The 22,284-nt window shown below is 35.3% G+C and overlaps 3 protein-coding genes across 5 annotated transcripts; 2 read left to right on the top strand and 1 right to left on the bottom strand.

Annotated features, from left to right (window-relative positions):
• Positions 1–4,998: 4,998 nt before the first annotated feature.
• Positions 4,999–7,742, bottom strand: BDCG_06651 (zinc/iron transporter). The gene is made up of 7 exons (XM_045422402.1): positions 7,094–7,742; positions 6,887–7,033; positions 6,657–6,767; positions 6,476–6,595; positions 6,177–6,417; positions 5,776–6,112; positions 4,999–5,701 (listed from the first exon to the last, which is right to left on the bottom strand). Exons 1-7 carry the CDS (start codon positions 7,195–7,197, stop codon positions 5,277–5,279), a joined length of 1,485 nt encoding a protein of 494 aa, XP_045278047.1. The 5' UTR covers positions 7,198–7,742; the 3' UTR covers positions 4,999–5,276.
• A 374-nt stretch (positions 7,743–8,116) lies between these two features.
• Positions 8,117–9,726, top strand: BDCG_06650. Of its 3 annotated transcripts, XM_045422400.1 has the most exons (3): positions 8,117–8,640; positions 8,725–9,039; positions 9,114–9,726. In XM_045422400.1, the coding sequence occupies exon 1, from the start codon at positions 8,149–8,151 to the stop codon at positions 8,560–8,562; it is 414 nt and encodes a 137-aa protein (XP_045278046.1). In that variant the 5' UTR covers positions 8,117–8,148; the 3' UTR covers positions 8,563–8,640; positions 8,725–9,039; positions 9,114–9,726. The 3 variants fall into 3 exon arrangements, with proteins under 3 accessions (XP_045278046.1, XP_045281784.1, XP_045281783.1); XM_045422401.1 differs by having other exon boundaries at positions 8,858–9,726; XM_045422399.1 differs by having other exon boundaries at positions 8,725–9,726.
• A 1,352-nt stretch (positions 9,727–11,078) lies between these two features.
• On the top strand, positions 11,079–11,513 carry BDCG_17355 (uncharacterized protein; the record flags this gene model as incomplete). The annotated part of the gene is made up of 2 exons (XM_045426494.1): positions 11,079–11,111; positions 11,208–11,513. The coding sequence occupies 2 exons, from the start codon at positions 11,079–11,081 to the stop codon at positions 11,511–11,513; spliced, it is 339 nt and encodes a 112-aa protein (XP_045281782.1).
• Between the last annotated feature and the right edge of the window lie 10,771 nt (positions 11,514–22,284).

The following is a 22,284-nucleotide window of genomic DNA, read 5'->3' as shown; positions in this document are numbered from 1 at the left end:
ATATTATTAAGATGAATAATATTTCAATAAACAGGAGCTGAGTCTTCATCATTGAGAACTGGCTGATGCTGCAGATATATCACAAGATGCAGATATTTCTAGAATTTATGAATTTCTACAGATAATTTATCTATGTATATTCATGAATTACTGCTTCTCTTATAGATCTGTTAAAGAGAAGTGTGAAAGATAGAAAAATGAGATTATTTATTCTTACTCAAGACACTGTGCAGATGTTTACAGAATTGAAACAAGCTTTTACAGATATTATAATACTGAATCACTTTAACTCTGACTTATTCAGTCAGTATAAGACTGATGTATCTGAGAATGAGATCTGTGAAATCTTTTCACAGTTGACACTGAAGATCTTTCAATATTGAAAGAATCAGAGAATAATCACTTCTGAAAAAATAGATAATGAATTGTCTGTGAGAGAAGACTTTTTCACAGAGTCTATAAGATACTATGAATAAAGATCAGTGATCTTCTTCTTTAAGAAGTTATCACTTATACAGAGAAGATATAATACTCATGATCAGAAGATGTTAGTAATTATCAAATTCTTTAAGATCTGATAACATTATCTTCAGAGTAGTAGATATTTAGTATAAGTTCTCACTGATTATATAAATCTGTGTTACTTCTTAACAATAAAGAGCTTGATAGAATGTTAAGTCAGATGAGCAGAGCTGCTTTCAGAGTATGATTTCTATATCTGATACTGTTCAGATTGACTTAACCCTGCTAATATACTGTCTAAATAGTCTGATTATAATATCATTAATGCAGAGAAGAATTCTATAAAAGAATCTCTACTATCACTACAGAAGAAACTGACTGCAGAGAGTTAAGATTCTCTAAAGCTCAGAAACAGTGCTGAAGAGACAGCTGTGTAACTCAGTATAGAAGATGAAAGAGAACTCAGATTCTTGTAAGAGACTAACACTGAAGATTATAAGCTTCTCATATTATATCTTATAATTATTGAATTGATAAAGAATGAAACAGTCTACAATCTTTCAATCTAACTACTTTTGAAATTCATTAATAAGTTACAGAAGAGAGATGTCTCTACTGCAGCTTAAATTCAGAAGTTAAAGAAGAAAGAGTTCAGTTTAAACTTAAAAGAGACAGACTCTGAGCAGAACAGTGCTGCTAAGAAATCAAGTCACTGATAACTAGAAGAATATAAACTTCTACTGCTGAATAATTCAGTCTTCATCTCTTATAGCAGAGCAGTGTGTTAGAAGTTATTAAGAATTCATTATAATAATTTCTATACAGAGCACTTCAGATTAGAGAAGACTGAGAAGCTTTTAAAATATAAATATATTTGAGATAAGCTTCAGATAGATGTTAAAGAGTATATTAAAACTTATAATATCTATCAAAGAATAAAGATCTTATAATATAAGTAATACAGTGAGTTAATATCACTGTCTGTTTTAAAGAGCTTATAATAAAATCTATTAATGAATTTCATAGTTAATCTGCTGAAGTTAATAAGAGTCAAAGAATATAACTTAATTTTAATTATTATTAACTACTTTATAAAGATGATCAGATATATTTCTACTTATAAAAAGATTAAAGTCTCTGAATTAACTGATCTATTTTTAGATATCATTATTCATAATTACAGTACTCTGAAATTGTTAATAATAGATCAAGAATCTCTCTTCATCAGCAAATACTGATCAGCTTTTTACTATTATCTTATAATATAATGTCTTCTCAGTACTGCATTTCATTCACAGACTGATAATCAGACTGAATATCAGAATCAGATATTAAAACAGCATCTTTAAGTATTCTATTCATATTATCAGAATGATTGACTTAAATATCTTCTAACTACTTAATTCATATATAACAATATAAAGAATGTAATCTTAAAGATATCTTCTTTCTATGCTTATTATAAATATAATTCTTCATTACTCAGTGATGTTATAAATAATATTTCAAAGAGAGAGATAGACAGTCAGAATATCAGACAGATACAGAGAATGAAGTATCTCTCAGTATTAGAAGTAAAAGTAAGATTGAAACTTTTGAATAAAATTCATAAAAAGATAATGAAAAGTATCTACTATACTTAGAAGCAGTAAATGAAATACTATAATTAAAAATATCTTTTAATAAAGTTCTTAATAGAGAATTAAGTACTACTTTCAGCAAAGAATATCAAGATAATAAGATTATATAAGAAGCTCAGTGAGCAGTGACTAGAATCTTTTCTAATAATAAGAGTAATGAATAAACAGATATATGAGTTAAAATTACTCACAGAATTGAAATCAATTCATTCTGTTTTTCACATTTTCTATTTAAAGCTCTATAAGTAATACTCTGAGACAGAGCTATCTTAGTCAGATAATATTGAGATTGAGAGTAATACTGAATATCTTATGAAGAAAATATTGAATAAGTGAATATATTACAGTAAGTTTTAATATCTTGTTAAATAAGAAAATTATTCATTATCAGAGAATTTGTGAGAACTGCTTAAGTATTTAAAGAATACTGAGAAAGAGATTACAATCTATGAGATAGCTAGTAGAGACTGTCTTATTATATATCAGAGATATTGAATAAGAAATACTGCTTAAGAGTTCTCATTTTTTTCAAAGAGTTTTTTAGAGATAATCTTATAATGATGAGTCAGCATCTTATAGACTCTGTAGCACTCTTCTTCTATTTTCTCTCAAAGAGTTTTTTAGAAGTTTAATAAGACTATATAAGTATAAAAATTTCAAAGTGATTAGAGAAAAGAGATATTAGAAATTAATAAAAAGATTAATATTATTAATTCACAGACTGCTGCTATTCTAATAAGACTGCAGTCTGCTGAAAAAGTAAAAAGAGAGAATCTCAGAGTCTACTCATTAATAATTATATTCTTATCAAACTTATTCTTCACTGTTGAAGTCTTCAATACTGATATTTTTATCTGCTGAAAAGTTAGCACTGCAGTACTGTAGAGAAGCATGCTGTAGAAGAGTATAAGAGATACTGAAAGTATTAACTTATCAACTTATAAAGTATCTCAGTTATTTACTTTAACTGAAGTGAGATTCTCTTTAATCAGTGATTAATCTTCACAGTACTTTTAATAGTAGTACTGACTGACTTCTTCTTAAGATCAGCTATTCTGAGATGTTTTTTCATCTTAAAGACTTATACTTTTGTCTCTTTTTATAGATAAGTAAGAGAGATCTTCTCAGTCTTAATAGAATCTATTAATACTTAAAGCTCTGAGATTCTCACTCTGTACTGCTTGAATATTTAGACTTCTTATCAGAGCTAATATAATGTCTTTCTATGAGATAATACTTACAGAGAGACAGAAGTTGTTATTACAGATATAACAGAAATAATAGAAGTGAGAGAAGAAGTAAGTATATAAAATTCTCTCTTTCTTCAGCTGCTTGATACAGTGCAGACAAGTAATAATACTAGTCAGAGACTATATTAGAATCTTTTCACAGAGAGAAGATAAAGAAACTGCAGAACTCTGCAGACTGAACTCAGCAGTATTCTGAGCAGAGCTCAGATATACTGTGAAAGAGAAACTATGAATTGAGCTTCTCAGAGTCACTGTCTCTGAAATCAAGCTCTTTTCAGATTTCTCTTTGAATAATCACACAGAGTCATATATCACTGTATTAACTGAGAGAGAGAGCAGTGTTGTAACAGTGATAAGAGAGGCAGAGAACAGACTGAATATGAATAAATTAACTGACAGAAGAAATGATATCTTACTACAAGACACAGTGACTATCACTGCAGCTGTAAAAGAAGTAGAAGAAGAAGAAGATATAATAATGAAAGCAGTGCTTCTGTAACTTATTAATATTACTATCTCTGTCTCTAACCTGACTTTCTTAACAGTTATGAAGACTGCTACTGCATCATGAAGACATTTACTCACTAGAAAATATCAGAATAAGCTCTCTACTGTTCTTCAAGAATAATACTCTCATACACTTACTATTGTAGATAAGAGAAAGAAAGAAAAATATGTTATAAGAAGAAAAAATCTTTTTAAAAAAAATCCTGTCACTACTGTTAACTTTGTCTCTAAAATACATCACTTTTGCAGAGAATTTCATATATAGAACAGAATATATTGAAAGATCTGTAAGTCACTTATTAATTATGTTTTTCACATTTTAAATTAATATATAAGAAACTCACTTATCATATATTTAATTTAAATGATGATGAGAAAAGAAAGATTTATACAGTTAGTAGAAAAACTCATCTATTTCTTTATATCACATACAGCATATGCACTGTCAATTGATTAGTAACTATTACTATATAACAAAGATAATTTCTAATTCAGTAATCTTGAGAATATAGAGACTATGTTCTTAAAGAGAAGAATATTATCAAACTTCTGATTATATCAAGACTCTGTTACAGTTTCACACAGCTCATTGCTTTCATGTGAATAATTTCATTCATTCTACAGACTATCTGAACCAGTTTTCAATCACTTTATAACATTATTTGAATATATCATAGAAAGATCTGATTGATGAATATAAGAACTCTGCTTTTATATAAGATCAGCAGATTACTCTTTCTTGATAATGAGATGCTGCTGAGATATCACTCTGACTATTCTCACTTGTGAAATGAAAGAAGAGTATTCATTCATTGTCTATATAGAATAGCTAGATACTGGCTTCTTATTAAAGAAGTCAGTGATTTGTTTTTCTTCTACTGAAATATATACAAGAGTTACTGCATGCCTCATACAATCTTCTTAGTATACTAAGTATCATATCTGTGATATCCTCACAATAACCCTGTAGCCTATGAGCTCACTATTCAAGCAAGATAGTCAAGCTCACTCATACAGCTTCCCAAACAACTATCCCTACATGATGCCGCTGACTAGCCACCACTTCGGTTCCGCCATGTTACAAAAATTAACTTCTCTTTTAACAAGTGTATCTGCAGAAGATAAAGAAGAGAAAGAAATAAAAAATTAATAATTATCATATTTCTGAATTCATGTTATAATCAAAATAAATACTCTGAATAATAAAATACTGATAAAATATTTAATTAACTCTGAAGCAGATGTTAACTTCAGATCTTATTTCTTTCTTTTTATGAATTGAAGATGATACCCAGTGTTATCTATATAAAAACGGGTATAAACACTGCTATACTGCTAAACCTCCTATCTAAATATCAAATCTAATATTGCCATCCAAAAACACGCTAAGCAAAAATCAACAATCTAAAATTCGAAATCACGCCCATTTCCCTAGCAAACCCATCAAAACCATCCCAGCCACCAACCCCAAAAGCCCAACGCCCGTCTTCAAGATTCCCGCATCGCGCAAATCACCCTCCAGCCAGTCATGGCTCCACATATCAATCAGCGAAACCCACGACAGGATCCCCGCCGACAACGCGTCCAGGGTGCCAATCGCAATGATGGTCGATCGGTCGTTACCGTTGAACTGGTGGATCACGCCCAGCCCAATCGCCATGCCGATTGGCGTGATTAGCGCAAACGCAGTCGCCATGCTCAGCTTGGATGGCGTGAGGGCGGCTCCCAGCTGGGCGATTCGCGCGCCTAGTGCGAGGCCTTCGAACATTTGGTGGAAGATTATCACGATGAAGAGGATAAGATACCCAGAGTCCCCGGCGACGATGAGAGTAAGACCGATTACTGATAGTGGAAAATGTGAATATTTAGGTTCATCAGGTTTGGGAAATTGAGCTAAGGAGTTCCATTAGACTCACTGATTGAGTGAAAGATAATTCCTGCTTCCATTATGACTACACTCAGCTTGTCATCTGGTCGAGCAAGCGAGTGGTGGTGGCCTAGATTGGCTAGTGTGGGAGCGGCTGGTTCGGTGTCGCTCCCATTGGCGGACTTTGTCAGAGCTGGCTGTGGTTCAACGTCACAGTGTGCGTGCGGGTTGCAGTCGAGCTTCCTTGCAAGGAGAAACCGGTTTCCTGCGTAATCGACTAGAAACGCGAGGAATATTCCGGCCATGGCAATTGCGCCTGTGGTTGCTTCGTAGTCTAAAGTCCCAAGGCATGGGTTGCTGAAGATGAGTTGTGCATGGGTAAGCAACTACGTTACGGGGTTGTTAACGTATATTCGTACCATATAACATACTGCCTTGCAGAGAACTTACATGAATAAACGCAGTCGACACCATAACTCCAGTGCCAAACTGTTTAATCACAGTGAAAAGAACGCCGTTCAAACTCGTATTGAAAAATCGAGCCCACAACATTGGGCCAAACACGGCGATGGCGCTTGTGGCAAGTATGACAAACAGAGATCCAATTCGAAGCGGTATGTTGTAGTCTCGATCCCTTCGTTCACAGGAAGGCGGCGCTGAGGCTTCGGATTCTCCACTGCCCGTGCAATGCCTACAAAATCGTTAGCCAAGATAGTCGACTATTTGGTATCCTCTCTGTTGGCACCTACTCCACACCGCCATGGAAATGACAATTTTCTCCGCTTGATTGCCTCCCCCCGTGCTCGTCGCCGGAGCCTCCGCTTGCGGATAGCACTTGCACTTCGTCACCATCGGGCCCTACGCAAAATCTTTCAAGACCTTTAGTAGTCGCAGGCAAGTAAATATGGGAAAGCACACGGAACAACAAACCTGGTTCCACCATGATAGTGGCAGCCTGTGAACTCTACTGGAACCGCCGAAGGGCGGGTGGTGCCGGTTGCCGACACTTCAACCTCGGAACCATCCCCTCCTATGCAAAATCTAGATGGAAAAAAAAAACACAGATTAGTCGTCGAACCTGCAGGACCAGACACTATGCCCTTTTGGGTCCCAAGGGACTCAACCGCCAGATTGATTGTTATTTATTTGGGGACACCTACGTCTTTGTCTCATGTGTATGACAAGCGGTAATGGCTGTCGTTTGAGGAGCCTCTGTAGTGACAGCCGACACTGAGGCTGGCTGGGTCATCGTGGGGGCTACCTGAGTCGAGATGGGAGTTTCCTTCCCATCCGACCCGAAACAGAACCTAACAGGGTATTAGAGAGATGTAGGTCAAGGATGGGAACACAAGAGGCAAAAAACATACACCACGCTGTCATGGTTATGGCAGTCGGAGAGGCTCTGAGAAGCGACCAACGGGATACATGACAATAGCAAGGCAATACGTAGGGGGATACTTCGGGAGACCATCCTGCGGCTGGTTGGATGAGAAGTAGACGAAAGACTCCGAAGCTCAATAAACGTTTCGAATATTCCAAGATCAATAAAATTGTGATCGTGAAGATATCATGAGCTAGTTGCAAAATGAAAAGATATCTAGTGAGATTGGATTTGTGGGGAGAATAATAAGGAGAGTGAAGTAGAATAGTTGGACTTGGATAGAGGTATATATATACAAAATGCAAGCAAAAACAGAGCACATTTTCAACCAAGGGGAGAGACAACGCAGTGTCCGTGCCACCAAGGTACCAGGAACACCTTGATAAGCTAGAGGGCAAGGTGTATGGTAAATGCACGCAAGAGTCAGGTCAAAGAAACGACCCTAAGAGGGAGCAGGGAAGCGGAGGAGAATTATCAGCCCTAATCGCAGGAGGGAATCGGCCGCAGGAGGGATAATAACAATAAAGCAGCTCCAGACAAAAAAATGAATTGTGATGCGAACTTTGACTAAAAAATAGCTCAATATGATTTCAAAATTGAATATAATATTCAATTTGATTTATTTTTTTAATATTATACTTAAGTTTGAAATTAAATTTTAACTTATATTTAATATTAAAACTGAATTTTTTGAATAATATACAGTTTTAATACTAAATTTTGAGGTTATATTCAAGTTTTAAAATTTTTTCTTAATTATAATATAATATTAAAAAATTAAATGATTAAATTCTTAAATAATTACATTTCATGCATATATTATCAATATATAATTCTAATATATTAACTACGGAGTACACTAAAACTTGATCACCTCTTCAGAAACTCATGTCAAAGTCATGTCATGATTCTGGTGTTGAGAGATTGGCATGATTCCAAAGCTGAACATCGTGTGAAAAAAGGGAGTCAAAAATTTGCATCATGTTCAGGTTTTTTAGCATCACATTCATCTGTAACTAACTGGGGCAGCTTCCTAAGGTCATGTCGTCCATTCGCATGAGGACCTTGCGGGCACTCGGCAAACAAGCAGTTAAGCAGAATCTTTGGAATCTCCGGAAGAGATCAGATCTCTTCCAGACCCAACGCCTGCTCGGCCACGCCATCAGCACCGATAAGGCCCATATGGAAACCTCGGCGGAGAAGGCTAGGGCTCATCCTGTTGTCCGCAAGGTACTGGGCACAGCCGAAAAACTCGGCGAGGGGACAGGAGAGAGGAGATCGAGCGGTCCGTGTCGCTCCGTTATTATTTTTGGACTCCACAGTGGATTCGCTCCCAAAGGTAGAAAAGTAGAGCAGGGAGGGTGGATATTGGACATTTATCCGCTCACTGCCAGCCCACCGAGACCCACCGTTCACCGTGTTCGGCGGATAGAGATTTCTAGATACTTAACTTAGTTATCATAGGGCACGGCTGCTACTACCCTGCATATCTGGACAATGCATCTGTGGAATCGAGAACTTGAGCAGAAATATGTGAGTCCGCTTAACTTGGCATCAGATACGTACTTGAACAACCAGAGGACTGATCGGTGATCTGTCTCTCATCACCAATGATAGTTGTATATAGTTACTACGTACTGTTCATTTATCGAAGCAGCTGGGAAACAGGTCTCATTTTCCTCCTACACAGTAAACACATCGCTGCAATTGAGGCTCCAGAACTAAACCTTACTTTACTCCCGATTTCAAGGTCTCCCAACGCTCAAGCCACGAATTAAGTCCGCCCGCAACAAGCCAACTCCACTGCAATTCGACGATCCTAAGCCCTAAGAGAAAGATTACTTTTCATGTGGCTGGTCCAGACATCCTCCTGCTTTTAACCATACCCTCATTCTATTTCCAGAAGTTCCCAAATAATGGCATCCACAAAAAGTAAATCTCACTTTCAATACCTTGGGATTCACACTCAACGATGCGCTAAACATTGTATACATACACTACCTAAGGGACCAAAAGCCACCTGTGTTTTGTCAACCAGCCCTATCAAAGCTTCACTTCCAAAGAGCTCAATTATGATCAAACGGCTCCGCTCGGCGGAATTGGGAACCACTTGCAGGAGTGGGTCTGCAGTGTTTATGTTTATATATATATATAATATATACATGCCTTGCTGCTTTGACATCGTCGATTTGCCTCCCGGTCTGTATTGGGCTTCTATTCAATCGCCACTGTCGACGAAAAATATATTCAACCCACTCCCATGGTGGCAGATATGTATTAATAGCAGCGGATGAAGCGGCAATATTCAATATTGCAAAGAATGTTCTCATGTGCCAGCCAATATATGGTTTGGCAATCCCTCCAGCTGGTAGCACTACACATCTGAGCATGTTGTTCTACCAGCAAGGACAATCTATCATTCAAAGGCTCGTCCTCTGGATAGATAAGATGGCTTTGCCGAGTGAATTAGGCCCTTCTCGCCTTCTTTCATACGGGACTCAAAGAACGGCGGCCCTTGGGTCGAATAAGAGATGGATATGGCTTGTGCAGCCAACATTTTCACCATGCACAAAGAGGAAGATGTACTGCCGTCGACGAGGGGTCCCATTCCCGGAATCTTCCAAAATGCCCTGTAACGTGATATCACGTGATATCACGTGCACCCCATCAAATACCATACCGGAAGAACGTAGGGTTAATTTACGGTGATTACACCGTGGATCCACCATTCCACCCGTGTCACATGTCGCTGATTGTAACACATGTTCCATCATTATATTCAGTGACATGTCACTGAATATTAAATGTCAAGATGGCATTGAGACAGTGCAGAACTTTCTAATATCATTATAACACTACTCAGTAATCATGTAATTGACAGATGTCATTATCAGAATACTACTAAGATACTATGAGATACTGTATACTGTTCTGTCAGTAAAATCAATACTATTAAGCTAGTTAGTTATCTATTACTCAGTATAACAGCTGCTATTTATTAACTATCTATTCTATTTAAAGAAATAAGATATCTTAATTATAATACAAATATCTTATTGTCTGAGACTTATATATTAAATAATTATCATTTTCATTACTATTCTGTATCAGAATGTTATATAATACTGTCTTTTAAATCATCAGCAGTCTGATAATAGTGTAATTATCAGAATTCTCTTGTAAAATCAGCAGATTCAGTAGATGATCATACATGATATGATATAGAGAAATAAGTGTAAAGAAAATTCACTTAATTTCTCTCATTTTATAAATAAATATGATTGTAATTCTGTGGTTCGGAAGAACGTACGACTGTCGGATAATACCGCGGCCGCTTCTGAACTACTAGCGTACGCGTATGAGTGTAAAGGGGCCATAGTGTACACTAATTAATTTAGTGTATGAGATTACAATATAAGAAGCCGGTGTATGTCTGTAATTGTACACTGGCTTAAGCAACCTTTGAATCACATCTGATAGCATGTCTAAAAACTGGTGAGAAGTGCAGGCTCCTTCAGGGCATGATAATTCTGTCTATGAAGCAATTTGTAGTTATCATGTCAGAGTGATTCTAGAACACCTCAAAAGATAGCATACAAAGAGCAGTGAGTGGAAGAGCATCTGATTGATGCTGCTGCTTCACTTGTTGAGGGAAAACTCCATGCCCAGGTGAATGCCATGTATACAAATGAATGAGGTGTGAGAAAAGGGATGAGAGTGGTGAATCAGATTCAAAGAAGTTCACTCTCTACTCAAAAGAAGGATAAAAGAAGGGATGGCCATCACTGGAGTTGTACAATGATAACAGAAATCATATAACAATATAGTGATAGAACAATATAGTGATATAATGATACAGTGATATAGCAATATAACAATAGACATTGTATAATCAATCAGAAATCACTGAAATGAATATCTTCTCTAGCTGATATGAACAACACTCTTCTCTGCTATCTGAATTGAAAGGTATGCAGAACCTCTCAGAGGATTTACTCAAAGCAGTAAGAAAAGCAGCTGAAACCACTGAATCAGAATCAAAGCTCTGTACATGTACAAGAATTCTAAACAAGATTGAGGCCTTGTATACACAGTGACAGGCTGAGGTGGAGGCCAAACAACAATTGACATTTACTGTGAATCAAGCATTCACTATGAAGAGCTTCACTGACGCAATTACTATCATCAATAAGAATAGAGAAAACCAGATCTTAGGTCTGCAGCAGGAGATTGAACATTTACACAGACAGATGACTACACTGAACCTGGAGATCTCATCACAATTATTCATGACCTCTTCAGAAGCATACACATCATCAGAGACTGCTGTGCAGGATGAGAATCTGAGCATGGAATATATCAAGCCAGGAGATCTGTCAGAGCTATCAAGCTTCAATGATGACTGAAAAAATAATGCTGCAATCAGCTGGCTAAGTCAGATGTGATCATATTATCAGATTGAATATGAACTCACAGACAGACAGTCAATGAAATTCTAACAAGTCTTAAGATCTGCTGTGTTTCTACATGAAAAAGTGAAGTCATTATGAATGACTGATGAAAAGATGAATCTCACAGACTCAGAGTGATATTCATTCTCATGAATATGAAATGAGTTTTTCAAGTGAATCTTGCACAACTTTGAGAAAGTGAATGTGTGAGATAAGTGTTATGAACACTTCACTGAGTGTAGACAAGTGAGTAATCTTACATCATACTTCACACACTTCAGCTTATACTATCTCATGTTGAATGAAGAGCTTTCAACATCTTTCTGTTTACAGATCTTCATTCATGATCTTACACCTGAGTTGAGAGTGGAATGAAAATGCTTAACCTCACAGCCAGGCACAGTGAAGAAAGCATACAACATTCTCATTGTACAGGAATAAGTAAGTCAATTACAACAGAAAATACTGCAATCAAGTATGCTTCAGCAGAGAACAGATAATCAGACTTCTACAACACAAGTCACACACCTGGACATGATGAATCTAGATCTGAATGCCATCACTAAAGCACTGAATCCTCTGAAAAAGAGATTCTCTGAGTGGAAATCTTGATGTCATGAGTATTGAGCTTGCTTCAACTGCAGACATCAAAATCATGATGCAAAAGATTGCACTCAGCATGCACAGTTAAGAGAAGCAAGAGAGTTAAAAAACTAGCAGGATCAGTGAGCTCAGAGGCACTCACTGATATTCTATGAAAAGTCTTCAAAGTGAAAGAGATGCCCGTGTTAGATGACTCTCTGAATTCTGTGAATGTAAAGAAGAAGCAGGCTCCTGAATAAGGTGCAGGCAAGAATGATGAAGTGGATGCTCATCTCAATGTCTTGAGGCCTGAAATGTTAATGTATAGAGGGCACTTGAGTAAGAATCAAGAGATGGCTGCAAAAGTGTTAGCAGACACAGAAGCTTCTACACAATATATTAATGATCATATGATCTGAAGATTGAAAGAGGTTTGCTGAGTGAAGGATTCCTGACACATAAGATTATCTGATAACTGATATTTGATATCACCTGCAAGAGTAAGAGTTCTCTTGCACTTCAGAGAATGATCTTGCTATATTTGAGTGTAAGAGCTGCAGAACATGAAATACAACCTTATTCTCAGACTTGATTGGTTCTAAAGGTTCAACCTGCAGATTCAATGGCATACATGTCATATGCAGTTGACTGATAGGAAGAAAATGGTTCATACAATCCTATCAACTGATATGAGAAGGACATTTCACATCCCTGATATAGAAGGATTAAATCTGCTTACACATTAACAAGCAAAGAGAACAATTTACAAGACCTCATCTGAAAGCATTCTGTATGTCATATGAGACTCAGAAGCAGAGGAAACCAAGATAAAAGATATGTGAGAGGATAAGCATATGAAGAAGCTTCTGAAGAAGCATGAAAAGGTCTTCTGAACAGATCTTTCATCAGAATTGCTGCTGGAATGAGGATTTGTACATGAGATTGACATGAGGGATGCAAAACCAGTTAATCAGAATGCATATCCTCTATCACAAATGCACCTTGAAGAACAGAAGTGTCAGATCACTGACCTTCTAGAATATGGTCTCATACAATCTTCATCAAGCATGTGGGGCTTTCCAGTTCTATTTGTGAAAAAGACAGGTGGAGAGTGATGAATGTGTATCAATTATTGAGCACTCAACAAGCTTACAATCAAGAATGAATATTCACTGCCATGAATTCAACAACAGTTGGATATGGTTGAAAACACCTGATATCTATTGAAGATCAATCTTCTCTCAGGATACTGGCAGATCTGTGTAGGTGAACTGTCAGTCCCGCGAACTGCATTTAATATGTAATGAGAGAAGTTTGAATTCCTAGCAATGTCATTCAGTCTGACAAATGCACCTGTCATCTTTCAAATGATGATGAATATGATTCTTCATAAACAGAATGAAACCTCATGTCTTGTATATCTCAATGACATTCTAGTCTTTTCAAACTCATATAACAAACATCTGAAGTATCTTGATGAAGTGCTTACAACTCTGACAGAGTATAAGCTCTATGTCAAATCAATCAAGTGTGTGTTTGAAATGAAAGAGTTGGAGTTCATAGGACATGTAGTGAGTGATGACTGTATACACCTCATCCTGAAGAAATTGAATGTCATAGCAAATTGACCGCAGCTGAGAAATGTACATCATATATAACAGTTTCTTGAGTTGGTCTCATATTATCACAGATTCATCAAGGATTTCACACAAATATCTGCATCACTCTCAGATCTCTTAAGAGAAATGAATGTAAATCTGTGAAAGAAGAAGTTTTATTCAATCATCTGAAATGCTGCATGTGAAGAGGCTTTTCTCACACTGAGGAAATGCATAACAACATTCTCAGTGCTTATTCAATCAGATTGTGATAAACCTTTCTACATCAAGACAGACACATTTAAATAAGCTATCAGAGACACTCTTCTACAGATGAGTAAGGACAGCAAGCTGCACTCAGTGATGTATGATGGTAGGAAACTATTGAGCGCTGAGCTCAATTACTCAGTGTATGAAAAGGAATTGCTAGCAATCAAGCACACGCTGGCATTGTGGGATAGATATATTGACAACAGGCATACAACAACAGTGATCACAGATCATAAAAGCCTTGTCTATCTACAATCAATAACAAAACCTTTCAAATATTTAGTACATTGAATCTCAGAGTTCTAAGTATACAATCTTCATATCAAATACTGAAAGAGATCAGACATAGTGATGCTGAATGCAATCAGTTGCAGACCTGATTTCATGGGTGAGGGTTCTGTGAACCAGGTATAAGAGACATTTGCATTAAATGTGCTGAGAGAATGCAAGGAATCAGAATGAGTGAACACCATGATCTCTCACTTGGAGGATGACAAGATGTCAGATGATAAGCATCTTATGAAAGTAGTAGAAGAGATGCTTCTGAACTTCAAGCTGAGGAAATTGAAAAATGATGTTGTGCTTTACCACAATCTAGGATACACAGAAGCTCTCTATCTAGAATCTCCATTTCATTGCAACTTGATGACTCACATGCACAAGGAATTCAGTCACTTAGGAAGCCCTGAACTCATGAGTGTACTTGAATCAAGAGTGTACTGACCAAGCATGGCTGAGGACATTCAGGCATACACTCATGAGTGCCCGAATTGCCAGGTCGCGAAAGGATCTAAGAAAGGGTTAGAACATGAGAAAGTGCAACATCAGGTGAAGTGTATGATACAACTGTTCAAACAATGAAGGATGGACCTCATAGGCATATTGCCGCGAACACCAAATGGAAATCAATGAATAATCACTGCTATTGACTACGCTACTGACTGGCCAGTCATGAAAGCAGTTCCAGAGGTGACAGAGGAGGTGATGATGAAGTTTCTACATGATGAGATCTATGTCAACTATGGAATGCCGCGCGAGATTCTAACTGATAACAGTGCGAACCTTGTGAGAGGAGCAGTGAGGCATTTTGTGAGTCAGTTACAGACAAGACATTGTAGAACAATGCTATATCATTCACAGATGAATGAGAAGATGGAATGCTTGAATGGAATCTTGGACAACATGCTGATGAAATATCTAGTGAGCAAGCCTACAAGACTATGAGATGAATATCTCGGGCAGGCGCTGTTGGCCACATGGATTTGACAGCATGCAGTCTTCAAGTATTCATCATTCTACCTGTTGTATGGATTGCATCCGCGCATCCTGGAGAATGCTTCAGAAAAGATGGGGGAGAGAGCAGTTGCAGACACAGCAGGAACAATAGTTGTAGACACAGCAGGAAAAGCAGTTGTGAATGCAACAGTCACAGACACAGAATCAAGATTGAAAGAGATCAGTCATGCATGTGCAAAAGCTAACAAGTTACTCCTGAACTGAGCAATTCAATCAAAAAGAATATGAGACTCACTTGTTAAGGAATCAAGTCTCAAGGTGAGAACATGAGTTCTCATATGCAATGAGAGTTCTGAGAAGTTTCAATCTAGATAGTTTGAGTCATATAAGATACTCAAATCACATTCTCTGGGAATGTACACATTGGAAGAATCAGAGGGATGAGTCTTATACAACTTAATCAATGATTCATGACTTGTGAAAGCAAAGATATAAGACCTGAGTGAATTATAATCATCTGCAGCACTATCATCAGTGTTGAAAAAGAAGAGACTTACAATTGAAAAGTCTTATGAAGTAAGAGAAATCATAGACACTTATGAACCAGATGATCTCACTTATTTCAATCTTTTCACAATTACAAGAAAAGAATGAGAAGAAATGAAGAAATCAGGTGAACATCACACTTTAATAAGTGATGAGACTGTAGCCAGTTGTATAATAACACACTGCAGACAGTGAGTGCAACACAGTAAAGAGCAGTCTCAAAGTAGCAGACTTACACATGGATCAGATTGCAGAAGAAAAAGGAATTCAGAGTTGAATTTAACTGTTTACATCAGTTCAATTGCAGAGATCACAGAGGACAAACTATCTGAAACATTCATGAATGTGTGGGACCAAGCCATCTCAATCCCTGAGGACACTCAGAGGTCAGGTGAGGTTAGTTTTAATGAACTGTTCACTGTAGTGGTCTGAGCGGGTGAAGAGAGACAGTATAATGCATGAGACAGAATCACAAAGATGAAAGCTGCTGAACCTAGTCATCAAACACTGTATTATATAGAGGTCATGTAAGAGTAGTGACTAGCAGATAAAGAAAAAGTGTAAGAAAAAGAAAAGAGATAATGAATTGATCATCAATTGTAAGAGTCAGTCATAAAAAGACAAATATTATTATACACACCTCATTCATTTTCATACATCATATGTTTAATCTATTTCCAACACCATGTCATCTGAAAAACACTAAAAATAAAGGAAATCTCAAAACTTGAGATCTGCAAGGGATTTGAGGGCTGCAAGCTGCTCTTGTAACAACACTGCATATGTCTCTGATTTCTCTATCACTCTGCATACAACATTAATGTCATTTATTGCAAGATTGACTGGAATGTCAATATAGAAATGTGTACATGTACATGTAGAGAAATTGAAGGAGAGCATGGGACCTGCAGGATCAGAAGTCAGGGCAGAGGGGGCAGAGGTGGAAGAAATAGAAGGAGGAGGTGCAGAATCAGATGAACAATGATGGGAGTCATCTGGAGCTGAATGCTTATGATTCAGTGTGCGCACAACCTTTCTCACAGAAGAGGGAGAGAAAGTGATAAGAGAAGCTTGAGAGTGAGAGAGAGTAGTCTCAGCAGTGTTGTTATCTTCAATTAAAATGACCTCTGGTGCTGAAGCAACTAAGAACTATTGTTAGTGTACAAAACTGCAGAATCAGAGATGGGAACAGTTACTGAATGAATACCTGCTGATCTTAGAATTGTACATGCAATTACAACACACACAAGGCTTCTCAGAAAGAGAGAGAGAGACACAGAGGAATGCAGGAAGCAGAACACAGCATGCAAACAGCTCATTCTCATGATGACATTTCAGACAAGGCATATGAGCCTCACATCTGTGAGTGTAAAAGAGTATGACATCTGTGTTCCTGTTTCTGAAAACATGGATATCTTTTGCCTGCACCACAAAGTCAGACAACAGACACTAGAGAATAGGCTGATACAGATCTATCATTCTGAAGGAATTCATCAGAGTGAATGTCTCAGCAATGTTGAACTTTACAGTTGTGAAAAGTTCCTTGATGTCTGTGAATGTCATGACTTTGTGCACAGCAAAACTTATAACAATTTTCTCTAAAGAACAGAAAAATCAGCATCAGATTGAAAAGATGAAAAGAAAAAGACTTACAATCTTGATACTGTTAAGAAGGGGGGTGATTCTCTGATATGAATGAATAATTGTCTCACTATGAATATTTAAAATGAATGTAATAATCAGTATCTGTGACTGAGCTTCAGATAGTTGTGTCATACACAGTCTTTATATAATAAATTATTCTGGGAGTTGGTAAGAAGGGTGGAAGTGTACATGCTGAGAGATGTGGTTCATTAAGTCTACACAATATCTCCTTGAAATGGGGAGAGCTGGTAACAAAAGCAGAGGCAGCAAAACCAGGAGTAGCAGGAGTGGGGGTTGTGGGAACAGGGGTAGTGGGAGTGGGAGAACCAGACACAGGGGCAGGTGTAGGAGATTGGGGGGGAGTGGCGGAGGAAGGAACAGAGGGGGCAGGGAGGAATGCAGGAGACCCGGTCACACATGGCATGGGCAATTTCTTCATTATCATGTTCTCCAAGTTCTTGATCAATGATTCAACATTGGGTTCACTATCATCAGTGAACGCGGATCTGTCAATGTGTGAAGATTCTATGTGAATAAAAACAAACATATCAGCATCTGCATTCATGCAAAATCATGCCAGAAAACACGATCAGGAACCCGCTGAGAGAGAAACAGTCAAGGGTGTATGAGGAGGTGAAGAGGGTGTATAAGGAGGTGAAGAAGGTGTGTCATTCATGATAGTACATTCTGACAATTGTTAGAAGATAAACAAGTCCTGATCATGTTTCACAACACATTACACTTACTGCTAATGAACTGCCTGATATGGACACTACAATGACACTTGTTGTGGGAACAGGGGGTCATTGCCAGGAATGCATATGATGTGATAGGTGAACAGATAGAAAGAGTTGAACAGAAGGAGGGGTAGGAATCTTGAATGGTGATGGTGTTCGATGATGATGGAATGGAGAAGATGGTTGAAGGATGGGAAAAGTTAGTGAATGAGTGATGTAATATAGTGGAAGTTTCTTTGTAAGAGTGTATGCAGGACACTAGCTGAATCAGGGATAGGTCACACAATTGTGAAATGCTAGTGATGAGCTAATCCGCATGAAGCTAGGGTGTACAACATGGTCATGTGGGCGTGACTGAATCTGGTGGGGGAGGATGTGATTTGAAAGAATGTATGACTGTTGAATAATACCGCGGCTGCTTCCGAACTACTAGTGTATGCATATGAGTGTAAAGGGGCCATAGTGTACGCTAATTAATTTAGTGTACAAGATTACAATATAAGAAGCCGGCGTACGCCTGTAATCGTACGCTGGCTTAAGCAACCTTTGAATCACAATTCAGTCAAGCTCTATCTCTTAATATTGAATAATATTCTCTTTTATAAGAGAGATTTAATGAACATAATCTCTGATTTATAAGTTAGTAATAAGTCAATAACTGATTGATTGATAGATATACTGAACTGAGAATATTAACTTATTATAGAAAAGAATTAGACAGTGATCTAGTTTTAAAATTAAGAACTTATTTTAATCAGTATTATAGAATTCTCACAGCTTATTAAGAAAGAAGTGAAGAAGTTTAAGCTTTGAGAGATTTATAAATTATATATTAACTTTCTCTGATATCTTACTTAATAATAGATAACTAAAAATCTTCAGAATAATATAATCTTTTATTAACTTTAACTTGATAAAATAGTTCAGTGAATTATCATTATTATCTGATTCTTTATTTATTCTTAGCAGATTATTAAACAGTGCTGAATAAACTGTATATAGCTGTTGAATCTTCTATGTCAGATGTAAGTTAGATCTGTCAAAAGAATCTCTTAATACTAGTTATAAGATATAATAAAAGCTCTTCTGTAAGAGCAGTATCTTCTTTATATCTTGATAATTTATTCACTGTACTAGATTCTTATAGTCTCAATACTTGTTCTTCTCTATCAGAACATTGCAGTTATTAAATACAGTGTATTCTTTAATCAGTTTAATATAGTGTAAATTAATATATATATTCAATCAATTCTTCATATATTATATAAGCTTTGCTTTTTTAGTATAATCACTGATATGTGTAGTAACTGTATTCATTATTAAAGCAGAGAATAACTGATGACTAACAACTAAATCAGCTCAGAATGATTTAAATATCACTGCTACTCTTATCACAGCTTTAATAAGAAATTATAGCTGTTAACAGACTGTAAGTATGATTTAATAAGCTACTTCAGAATCATTTTCTCTCAGAGATTGAGATATTAATAGACTATTACTTCTTACAATGACTGCATATATCTAAATAATAAGATTAATAGATGATTGATTTAATGCTGAAAATACTGTAGAAATAATCTACTTAATTATCAGATTGAGTCATTTCTTCTTAAGCTCACACTGCAAGATAAGAGATATAATAATTAAAGCTCAAGCATGTTCTTAAAGCTGATACTTCTTAAGATAAGTGATTAATAACTGTAGATAATTTCAACTGTAAGAAAAAGAGAATATCTGTAATATTCAGAAGTATTCTAGCTAATTATACAGTGATAAGATAGTACTAATTAGTAATAAGTATAAAATTTCTGATATATCAGCAAACTCACTATGATATGAATCAGATAAGAAAAAAGAGATTAAATTCAAACTTAAATATATTTGAAAAAGAAATACAGTCTGTGATGTTATTTCTTACTCTTGATATATTTAGTCTCTATATGTAGAATTCAGCAGATCATTCAGTTTAGTCTGAAGATATTGTATATAATAGTGAAATCAGCAGTTATTATATAAATTATAGTTCAGATTCAGTCAATTCTTATCATTAATAAAGCAGCTTCAGCATGATCTTCTTGCTGTTAATTCTTTAATCTCTATATTACTATTTTACTGCAGTATATCTTTAAGAAATATAATATAAGATATAATTACTCTCATCTTTTTTTCATTAATATTCATTATAATCTTCTCATAATTCAATATAGATAAGTCATGTAATAATGCAGTAACTGTGTCAGAAAAATTAATATTATAAGAATTAAAGATTAGAATAAAAATATTATTTCACTTTAAGCACTTAACAGCACTTAGTGTAGAAATTAAATAAAAACTTATCAAGCTTCAGTACATGTTCTGATATAAGTTAAATTCATTAATCAATAATTGATATAACAGAGAAATAACTTGTATATCAGAGTAAAATATACTTTTTAAAAGATCTCATCTATATGCTGTAATTTTTAACTCAGTCTGAATTAGTGAAGATTTATAATATGATTATATCTCAATCATCTCAGTTTTAGTTCTCATGACTCAGTGAAGAAAATACTGATCTTAACTCTTATATATTAATAGATCAGAATCTGATTCAAATATTATATTCATATAAATATCAAGTTAATTAAGAACTTGAATAATTAAGATATATTTTATCTCATTCTTCATTATAATTATTTCAAAGAGACTAAATAATGAATTCAAGAATAGTAATCTTTGTACAGTCTGCAGAGTATAATAAACAGCTTCTTAAACTTTCAGAACTATTATATAAGATCTTATGCCTGAATATCAGTAATTATATCTGATAAAATGCACTCTTTTAATATGAGATATATCATTCAACTCTGATTTACAGTAGCATTCAAGATTTTCACACTGATACTGAATAAAATCAGAAGAAAAAATAGGTTTATTTATTAATGAATATCAGATAAATTTGCTAGAATAATATTTGATAGAGCTCTCTCAACTGTGAGATTGTTATAACTCTGTGAAATTGTTGACAATTTCTGTCATTTCTATATATATTTGTCACTGAAAAGTTAAGGATTTGAGAAGAGCAGATATCAAGAGAATCAGATTTTAAAAGTATAGTAATCTCATAAAGAATTCAGTGAGATTTTTCTGAGCAGAACTCAGAGTTAGTATTTATATTAATGATACTATTGAAATTGAGATTTTCTTAACTGATAAAATTGAAAATTGTGCTCTGCATTGCTTTTTCAGAGTTAATAGATCTTCAGAGAGCAGACTTATTAGCAATATATTCTTCAATAAATACAGAATTTATAGTAGTGATTTATAGTTTTTTCAGGAAATATCTGACTCTTCAGCTCAGAGTCTCATTATCAGAATAAATGAATTCATTTCAAAGTTACTGTATTTATGAGATATATTAATTACTAAATCAGAATTAACAAATTAATCAGTAATAGTAACAGCAATTATATCAGCAGCTGATATTTCAATATTATCAGTAACTGACTCATCAGAATTCTCTTAATCATCATTTTCAGAAATATTCTTCTCAGCAGCTGCTTTCAAAAGTTACTTAATATACTTAATATTATCAGCAGCATTCTCATTATATAACTCTGTCTTTAGAAAATGTTAGTTTTTATAATGATAGAGACATTAAAAGTGATAAACTTACTGAGAATAGTAATACTTCTTCACTGAGAGCATCAATATCTGAATCACTGTCAGTGAAATCTTCATTTACAGTTTCTAAGAAAGAGAGATATTGATCATTTTCAGATTCTTGTTTAGAGATAGATAGCAGATAGTGTTTCAGATTTTAATTAAACAGACATAATATTTTGCTTTCTGATATGATTTATAGAAAAAAGTTACATAGTTGAAAAGATATAAATGAAGTGAATGAGCAGTCTTGATAAAATAAAGAGATGAGATTGAATTACTGAAAAGAAATATATATGAGATTGAATTACTGAAAAGAAATATATTAATAAGAGCTGCAATTGATGACAATCTACATCAATTTAATATTAAGAATCAAATCACTATATTTCTATTCATATTATAAATTTATCAGAGTTCTATTAAGATTCTGAAAATAAATATTGTCATGAATTCTGCTCTATTAGATCT

Source organism: Blastomyces dermatitidis (genome assembly GCF_000003525.1).
Source record: "Blastomyces dermatitidis ER-3 genomic scaffold supercont1.7, whole genome shotgun sequence".
NCBI classification, from domain to species: domain Eukaryota; kingdom Fungi; phylum Ascomycota; class Eurotiomycetes; order Onygenales; family Ajellomycetaceae; genus Blastomyces; species Blastomyces dermatitidis.
Note: the sequence above shows the minus strand (reverse complement) of the source record. Positions and strands in the feature narration are given on the sequence as shown.

Excerpts from the sequence above, each read along its gene's own strand:
- BDCG_06650 (XM_045422401.1), top strand. The coding sequence starts at position 8,149 with ATGTCGTCCATTCGCATGAGGACCTTGCGGGCACTCGGCAAACAAGCA.
- BDCG_06651 (XM_045422402.1), bottom strand. The coding sequence starts at position 7,197 with ATGGTCTCCCGAAGTATCCCCCTACGTATTGCCTTGCTATTGTCATGT. Across the intron at positions 6,418-6,475 it reads CATTTCCATGGCGGTGTGGA|GCATTGCACGGGCAGTGGAG; the intron begins GTAGGTGCCAAC and ends ACGATTTTGTAG. Across the intron at positions 6,113-6,176 it reads TGTCGACTGCGTTTATTCAT|TTGCTTACCCATGCACAACT; the intron begins GTAAGTTCTCTG and ends CCCGTAACGTAG.